Source organism: Episyrphus balteatus, chromosome 1 (assembly GCF_945859705.1).
Source record: "Episyrphus balteatus chromosome 1, idEpiBalt1.1, whole genome shotgun sequence".
Lineage (NCBI taxonomy): Eukaryota > Metazoa > Arthropoda > Insecta > Diptera > Syrphidae > Episyrphus > Episyrphus balteatus.
Window position 1 is genome coordinate 118815116 of NC_079134.1, and position 9464 is coordinate 118824579.

The 9464-nt window shown below is 33.0% G+C and overlaps 1 protein-coding gene across 1 annotated transcript; it reads right to left on the bottom strand.

Moving 5' to 3' along the window:
* Positions 1–1695: 1695 nt before the first annotated feature.
* LOC129906264 (SET domain-containing protein SmydA-8) lies at positions 1696–7349 on the bottom strand. The gene is made up of 6 exons (XM_055981937.1): positions 7076–7349; positions 6488–6751; positions 5976–6166; positions 5459–5887; positions 5105–5397; positions 1696–2012 (listed from the first exon to the last, which is right to left on the bottom strand). The coding sequence occupies exons 1-6, from the start codon at positions 7220–7222 to the stop codon at positions 1774–1776; spliced, it is 1563 nt and encodes a 520-aa protein (XP_055837912.1). The 5' UTR covers positions 7223–7349; the 3' UTR covers positions 1696–1773.
* Positions 7350–9464: the final 2115 nt, after the last annotated feature.

Genomic DNA, 9464 nt, shown 5'->3' on the forward strand with positions numbered 1-9464 from the left:
TAAATTTCTATAATAATTTTTGAACAATACATAAAGAATTTTTAAAATTTTTATTAAAATTAATTTTTGATTTTTTAATTGTTTTAAATGTCTAGAAAACTTTTTAGAAAATAATTCATATTTTTTAATAATATTTTAAGCTAATTTATTTTTTAATTCAAATTATTTGTTAATATAATTTATTTAAACGCATTGTCATTATTTTTTAGACCCTGAAGATGAGGCAAGTAAGACCTCGAAATATAAACATAGGCCAAAAATAAATAATTTTCTAAAATATAAAGATGCGTTTTTAATATAATATAAACTTAAAGAAGCAAAACAAAGAAGGTAATAAATAAAATAAATTTTTTAGATTATAAATTTGCCAGGGGCATCGATTGTAATCTCCGCCTTTTCGTCCAATGTGAATGTCCATAAGTAGCTTAAGTTAGCAAATCTTGTCAAAATTGTACATCATTATTTTGATATGTTAGCCCAGTAAGAATAGACGAAAAATTGTCAAAGAAAGGAAACAATTTGTAACATGCTGATTTTTGGTATACAGCTTGGTGTTAGGGTAGTTTGCAGTATGTGAAAAGTTCCTCTGTCCGCTAGTCTCGTTATAAGGGGTCAAAGGTCACAACATTTTTTATTTTAAAAATTGTAAGTTTTAGACAAAAATTGTAGCTCAGGTTATTTTACAAAAAATTGTCATATAAAGTTTTTTTGTATGACTCACCGTTTAGACTATCCCATGTAATTTGATTAAAATAAATTAATATAAAAATATCAAGAAAAACATATGCGAGTTTGAAGTAATATAATTTTTAAACGGTGCATGATACAAGAAAACTTCGTAAGACAGTTTTTTGTAAAATAGCCTCAGCTACAATTTTGTTCAACATAATTTTTGTCTAAATCTACCGTTTTTAAAATAAAAAATGTCAAGTAGTAAGTAGAATTACCCTAGGTGAAAAGAATTTCGGTATGTAAGTTGCTTAGTGTTTCTAATTGAAATTTATTCGAATTTACTTTATTTCAAGGTACAGTTCCATTTCCTCAAAAAATGATTTTTATAATTGAATCGTTTATTTTCAAAACATGATAAGTCCACTTTTTTTCAAAATTCGTTTTTTAAACTGAATATGTTCTTGGGGGATAACCACACCTGCCTTCAAAATATGAAGCATCTACTCAGTCTATATTCGATTTTACAGCTAAGCGAAAAAAATTTTAATTGTCAAAACATCATAAAAGTCCCGGACTTATCATCTTTTGAAAATAAACAGCAACTTTTTTATGAGTAATTGACTACACATAGAGAAGCTGACTACTGACTCAAAATCTTAAGTTGAAAGCGTCTTTCAAGTAAAATAACTAATTGAAACATTATATTCTATTCCCAAATGCAATTGTTTGATAGACTGAGGCTTTAAAAAAATTGTATATTCATTTTAAAACTAATTTCACATTCGTTTATTTTCAAAGTATGATAAGTCCAAAATCGTTTTTATTTTTTATCTTTTAAACAATCTATCCAAAAAGTAAATACCAAACGATATTCTGTAGCTAGGTAAAAGTTCTACAAAATATATTTTTTATATATTTTGCTACACTTAACAAAAGAAAATAGAACGTTTTTTTCTTCTCCTGAAAAATTTGAAATCATGGACTTATCATGTTTTGAAAATAAATGATTCAATTAAACAAACCTTCAGTGAAAAGTTATGATAATCTTTTATTTATTAAACGGATTGAAATAAGTTAAAATTATATAAATATGTAGTATATTTAAAATGACATAACCATTTTCAGTGCATCGCGATTTTTAATTGCTTGTTGACATACTAAACCTTCCGCAAAGACATTCGACTCATGTTTGAGGTATTCAATTGCTTTCTCCACATATGAAAGTGACTCGCCCAGCAATTCTATGCAATTCATATTAGTTTCAAGAGAAATTCGTCGCGTTTTTTCAGCTACGGCTGAATGTACTTCAAAACACAGAATTCCCAAAATTCTCGTTTCACCTGGAAATAAGAATAAAATATTATTAGTACAGGGTGGCTGATGGATGAATATTGGTATATTTTTTAGCTGCCGAGGGCGAGGCCCCGTGGAAAGTCTTATTTGGAGGCAGTTTTTTCCTTATTTTTTTTTCTTAAGAAAATTTAATGATTATTTTATTTAGGTAGATAAGGCCTTTTTTTAAGCGTTTAAAATTTTTAATTTTCGAGCCTCTGTTTCGAAGTTACCTCAAAAGTTCTGGGATGTCTCGCCAATAATACAGAAAGCGTAAAGTATAAAGTTTTTCTTGTAATTCTTGTCAAATTTGACAAATCAAAGACAGAATTGACACACCATTCACAAATTGGCCAATAGACATTTTTGGTATTTACCTACTTCTCGTATATTCCAAAGGCCTGGAGGGAAGCAAAGGTGGTTTTTATACCAAAGGCGGGAAAATGCTCTCATGTCACTCCAAAAGATTTAAGACCTATTAGTCTATCATCCTTTCTGCTTAAAACTCTAGAAAGAATGATAGATATCCATCTAAGACAGGAAATTGAACCATGTCTGATCTCTAAGGCACAACATGCCTACACTAAAGGGAAATCGGTGGAAACTGCTCTCCATTCTCTGGTTAGCACCATTGAATACTCTCTACACTACAAAGAGTACACTCTTGTCGCCTTTTTAGACATAGAGGGTGCTTTCAATAATGTCAGGAATTCAGCAATCATGAATGCTCTTGACAATCTCAAAATAGAAGACCCGCTTAAGAACATGATAGAAATCATGCTTAGTAGCAGGATTATCAGTTCAGAGTTGGGAAACTTCAAAACCCGTAGAGCAGCCAACAGAGGGACCCCTCAAGGAGGGGTCTTATCGCCTCTCCTATGGAACTTAGTAGTCAACGAACTGCTGCTAGACCTAGAGGGAGAAGGTTTTAAGGTTATCGCCTACGCGGATGATGTGGCAATTGCCGTATCGGGCAAATACCCACAGACACTTGCAGAACTTCTACAAACAGCTTTAAACAAGCTAATTCACTGGGCTAGAGGATGTGGATTGGATATTAATCCCCACAAAACGGATCTTGTCCTTTTCACGAGGAAATACAAGATTCCAGACTTCAAACTCCCTACAATTAAAGAGGTAACACTTACTCTATCCGATCAAGCTAAATACCTAGGACTCATTTTTGATAAAAAACTGACCTGGAAGCTCAATATTGAAGAAAGAGTTAAAAAAGCCAATGTGGCACTCTTTTCATGCAAAAAAGCCATTGGTGGCAAATGGGGATTTTCTCCTAACATTGCACACTGGCTGTACACATCGGTCATAAGACCAATACTTACATATGGGATGGTAGTTTGGTGGACCGCACTGGACAAAACGATAAACTTAAACAAGCTTATCAAAGTCCAAAGGTCAGCAAGTATGTGCATAAGCGGTGCGCTGAGGTCAACCCCTTCTGACGCCCTAGACATACTTCTAAATCTCACACCCCTAGACATCTTCAGCAAACAAGTAGCAGCTAGCTCAGCTACTCGTCTAAAAGCAACCTCTCAGTGGACCAGTAATCATATTGGCCACACAAACATTCTAAACAACTTCGGATTCCTTCCGGATCGTCTAGACTATACCACACCTCAACTGGTGTTCGATAATAATTTCCAGAACTCCATTCCCTCCAGAACTGAATGGGAGAACCTTAGTACTCTGGATAATGACTCTTTACACTTCTATACTGATGGTTCAAAAACCAATGAAGGTGTAGGAAGTGGCATATTTTCGGAAAAACTGAATCTCAGTCTCTTCTTCCGCTTACCAGACCAATGTAGCGTGTTCCAAGCAGAAATTCTGGCGATTAAGGAGGTTCTCTCTTGGCTCAGAGAAAACGTAATATCCAACACGGATATTCGGATCTTCTCGGACAGTCAAGCAGCCATTAAATCTCTTGCCTCCGTCTCTACAAACTCAATCACGGTCCTCGACTGTCAAACATCTCTAAGGGAGATGTCTGAGCAGTTTAACATTCACCTCGTATGGGTGCCGGGACATAGAGACATCCCAGGCAACTGCAGGGCAGACGAACTTGCCAAACTAGGAACAATTACTCCTCTTCAACCAGAAAGGAACAATATAGGAACACCTATCGCTACATGCAAACTTATGCTAAAGCAGGACGCTTTAAAGAAAACCAACCTCAGATGGACTCAGAGTAATACTTGCCTAGCTACTAAACAAATATGGCCTTGTATAGACTTGAAACGTTCAAAGGGTTTGTTAAATTTAAACAGAAAGCATATTAGCTGCACCATAGGTGTCCTTACAGGACACTGTCTAATAGGTAGACACGCAAAAAGAATGGGCGTGTTCTCTAACGATTTCTGCAGAAGTTGCATGGATGAAGAAGAAGAGGAAACTGTTCAACATCTTCTGTGCACCTGCCCTGCTCTCTCTAATAGAAGAAAACTCTATCTAGGAGAATTCTTCTACGATTACACTAGTGATCTAGTGAAAACGGACGTTAAAAGTCTATCTTCATTCATAAGAAGCACCGAGTGGTTCGGCTAGTGAGTCCCAACTTGCTAGTCTTTTGTGGTATCACAATGGATCCATAAGGGTCTAAGTGTGTCGGGTAATTTGCCTGACAGCCACTACTACCTAACCTAACCCTACTATGAAAATGAAAAAAATAATTGCCAAATGAAAAATAATGTGTGATCCCGGACCAATTAAATATTGCAAAAAAATCATGCACCACTGTTGTGGAAGACCCCAAAATCTTAAAAAAACGCGATTAATTGCGGATAGCCGAGGAAAAAATAGCGGGGTTCATCGTAGAAACAAAACACGTAGAGGACCGTGGTCAAAACCGTGGGACACCGCTTATTACCACGAAAAAAGCGGAAGAAACCCTAGACAACCAACGTCGATAAAAACGCCAAGCAAAACATATAGGAGCGCTTTTCAATCAGGGGCAGAACGGTACGTTGAGCTACTGAAGGCCATGATCTTGGATGATGATCGATAATAAATTAGTAAAGGGCATAGTCAACCTAACATTAAGTACATAATATACATAAATCCCACTTAAGCCAAATTAACTTACATGGAGCCAATTGTTCATACAACTCGATCATCTCCTTAGCGTATTCCAATTTTGTATCAAGATCTTTCTCCGATAAAACCATCAAGTCTTTTGGATCTGCGCCAAGTTTTTGTACCAACTGAATTTTAACTTCACTTATATAATAGTGTTTACGTGGCAACCATTTCTGATAATGCTCAATAAACTTTATGCAATTTGGAACATTTTTTTCCATAGCAGCTAAATCTGTTCCAGCCTTTTCTAAAATTTCACTGACATAAATTTTATCTACGTCGTTTTTACATGCTGAGCATCTAAATTAAGAGAAATCGCATTTTAATAAAGATAAATATTTTGTAAACAGTGTATACTTACCTCCAATTTTCATACCAATTTTTCAAGTCAGAGGGTAAAACAAAACCTGAACAATCTTTATTCTTACACTTAAGTGCACTATAATAGGTTTTGAATTCTGTAACATCCTGACATCTGACACATTCACATTTGAAGAGTTTTGTGTGCATTAAATGTCTCTGACGATCTCCCGTTCCCCAGAGGGCATCTGAGTAACAAATACTTAGATTTGTATCCTTTAGAATTGCATGTGGAGCCCAAAGGATTAGATTACCGTTTTTAGTGAAACTTTTTGCCACATTTGGTTTGCAAGAATGTTCGACCATTGATGCTGTTTCAAAAACGGCTACATGAGGTGGATCGGAGGTTGGAACTTCGTGCCCGTTTATTTGTAGGATTCCTGCCATTTTCATGATTTCATCTTCAGTAAATTCCTTAGTTTGAAAAAATCTAAAAAAGTTAAAACAAAAGTGGTATTTTTGTATTTTAGCATAAACATACATTGCACTGTTTTTGCATATTAATATTTCATAGCTACCTAGGAATGAATTTTCCAATGCTCTCCAAGTCTACTTTCCATTGTGGTGATCCTCTACGTATGTCTTCATGTGATTCAAGCTTTAAAAGTTTTTCATATTTTTGCTTGTCAGTTTTTTTGAGTAACAGGGCTCTTAATGCAGCAATGCATTGATACATTGGATGTGGGGTCGTAAATTCATGAATCACAACCTATTAAAATATTATTCATTAAGAAAATGCTTAGAAAATTTTATAATTGTTTGATGCAAAATATTTAAACTTGTGTATAAATTAGGTATGTTTATGTGCGATAGTACAGGAATGATAGGAAATCTAGTATCGAGAGGGTCCGAAAAATGTATTCATGTAATTTTATGATTGGTATCGACACGACCAGTGATGTTTATTGAAGGTGCGCAGAAGTTAGACACCCTGCTTAAATAAATTGTCAACCACGGCTGCTTATGTCAGCGGCTCTTTTCTGTCCAATTTTTGCCCAAACCTAATTTTATTAATGGTTAAGATGATTACCTTTTTTTGTTCTCTATTTTGTGTAAGTTTACACTCTTCTCTGTGTTCAGCACTGCCTTCACATTCCTTCGAGCAGAGCGGCCATCCACATTCCTGACAGGGAACATAGTTCTCTTCATCAACCCCATCCAAACAACCTAGACATACAGGACCAGTTACTTGCGATGGACCTCTAGTTAAAGGTGATTCTTTCAATATGATTTCATGCGGTTTGATTTTTCTTGTTGTTACTAGATGTCGACCCAACTTTTCAGTTTGTTCAATCTGAAAGAAAATCACTTTTAATTGAGTATAAAATAAAATAAACATATAAAACTAAATATACATAGGTGAAGCTGTTTGAGGTTATAAGATGTACGTATAATTACTAAGTGTGTTTCAAAAAACCAACCTTTCACCGGCTGCTATCAGCTCTATTTTTGTCAGATCTACGTAATTTTAAACTGTATAGGTTACTTAAATGAGATCTTAAAATTTTGTATTCTTTCTAAAACTCAATAGTTTCAGTATTTTTCAATTTAGCTTATCACTTTTGATTGAATAATATAAAACAAAAAAGACTAACAAAATTAAAACGTAAAAACGTACCTTAAATGGATGGCAAACTTGTTTGTGATTTTTCCAATCACTTTTCTGATGCTCTCCTGAACAATAATACACTTGATTGCAATTTGAACACTTGGATTTTGTTTCTTTAGAACAAATTTTACAAAAACCATTTCTTGAATCTGTCATTTTGCAATATTAATTTTTTTTATTGTGGGTATTAAAATGTGGATTTTTCTTCAATTTTTTTTTTCTTTTTAATGAAAAGAATCACTCAAAAAACGTACGAAGCAAGAAAGCTATTTATAACTGAAGCAACAAAGATAAATATATTTCTACTGAATTCGATTTCTAAAATATTCTGTTTAACTAAGGGCAGATACTTTCCCGTTCAATGCTATTTTAAGACCATGCAGATACACAAATGTCGATAGCGTAAAAGGTTTGAATATTTTTTAAGTGTTTTTCCGTTTTTTTCTAATAAAATTGAATGTTTTGTTAAAGTTAAATTTATAAATTAATAAAATATTTTACCTCGAATGTTGAATTTTATTTCAGGTAGTTAAGAATGTAACAGTGGTTTTCATTAAATTAAAACTACAAGTCTATTTACTTATCCTATTTTATTACTAAAAAAGATTTTGTTTTCTTGCATTCAAATATCCATAATTTATATCAGTAAGGTAATTTCATAAAGTTTGTAGAGATGTTCCAACGATTTCTAAAAAAATTCATCGGAAAATATTTTTTTCTAATTTTAATAAAAATTTGAAAAAGGAACAAAAAAAAGATTGTACATAGTTACTTTTGCCTAATAAAATTGAATGTTTTGTTAAAGTTAAATTTATAAATTAATAAAATATTTTACCTCGAATGTTGAATTTTATTTCAGGTAGTTAAGAATGTAACAGTGGTTTTCATTAAATTAAAACTACAAGTCTATTTACTTATCCTATTTTATTACTAAAAAAGATTTTGTTTTCTTGCATTCAAATATCCATAATTTATATCAGTAAGGTAATTTCATAAAGTTTGTAGAGATGTTCCAACGATTTCTAAAAAAATTCATCGGAAAATATTTTTTTCTAATTTTAATAAAAATTTGAAAAAGGAACAAAAAAAAGATTGTACATAGTTACTTTTGCCTCATCCTTTGTATAATTCCATCCTAATAAATAAGGATTCTTGTAAAAGTACAGAATAGACGAGAACGACTCAATCTCAATATAATCCATTTTAAAGGGCAAATCAAAACAATATGGAGTAATATTGAGGACGTGAACGTAGGGCTACATTCGTGCCCCTAAAGTGGTTTTGTTTTCTTTTTTTCATCCAATCCCTCCGCTTTTTAAAAAATGCGCAAAAACTCCTCTTTTTGATATATTAGTGCCTCTCTATACCTACTACCTACGTTTAGTTTTCTTGGGGTCAATTAAGGCGAGGGATGACTTTAATTTTTTGCAATTCTGTTTCCCACTCAATACATACATTAAACCAGCTTAAGGAAATTTAACAAAGAATTAATCCTTAAAATCGGGTTTAAAGGCAGGTAAAACTTTTTTATTTTGATTTTCTGGGATATGACGAAAAGTATTTTGATCATGACACCCTCATCTTCCTGATTACAAAAACACTCATCTATCGGGTGTTTGGGAGCGCTTAAAATGTCTGTCATGGGTATTTTTGTAATCAGGAAGATGAGGGCGTTAGAATCCAATTATTTTCAGGTAGTTACCCTAACTAAATTAATTTTCAGAAAAATTTTACTTTTGATGCACTTTTTACCGATACATGCTGGGAGACGTTCGTATTCGTCATCATCAAGACTGGGACTTATTGTAACATTAATATGAATCGGTTACCTCTCACGAACGAATCTGCTCCCAGCTCTCGGACTATATAAATAATTTATTTGAATTAAATTATTTCTCTCGACAATATTCTCACCCGTATAAACTTAGCATGACAACTTTTGAAAAGTTAATTTTTTTTTGGCTCAGTAATTGCCGCATAATTGCCGTGTTTATGCCGTGAAGTCAAAAAAATTGCCGCGCGCTTAGTTTGGTCAGAATCGGTAAACCAAGTTTGTCCTGCTAACTTTATATAAAGTTAGCATGACAAATTTTAATTTTTGATCAATTTAAATTTTTTTTTCGCTAATTATTTAAAGTTTAATTGCCGTAATTATGCCGTGAAATCGAAAATAATATATCTCTTTTGGTTTTCTCAAAAAAAAAAAAATGTATTTTTTGTTAACCCTATTCCATATAAAGTTAAGATGACACACCCTGTATTTCTTAAATTCTTGGTCAATTTTTAATTTTTTTTGGCCAATTAATTGCCGCATTGGGTTAATATAAAAACTGCAAACTCAAAAAAATTGCCGCGCTTTTGGTTTTTTCAAAAAAAATTAAAAACTGTTTTTGGCCTC

Bases quoted from the DNA above. Each gene is read 5' to 3' on its own strand.
- LOC129906264 (XM_055981937.1), bottom strand. From the start codon at position 7,222: ATGACAGATTCAAGAAATGGTTTTTGTAAAATTTGTTCTAAAGAAACA. The intron at 6,752-7,075 runs GTACGTTTTTAC...ATTTTCTTTCAG, and splicing joins AAGTTTGCCATCCATTTAAG to ATTGAACAAACTGAAAAGTT. The intron at 2,013-5,104 runs GTAAGTTAATTT...TCTTATTTCCAG, and splicing joins GTATGAACAATTGGCTCCAT to GTGAAACGAGAATTTTGGGA.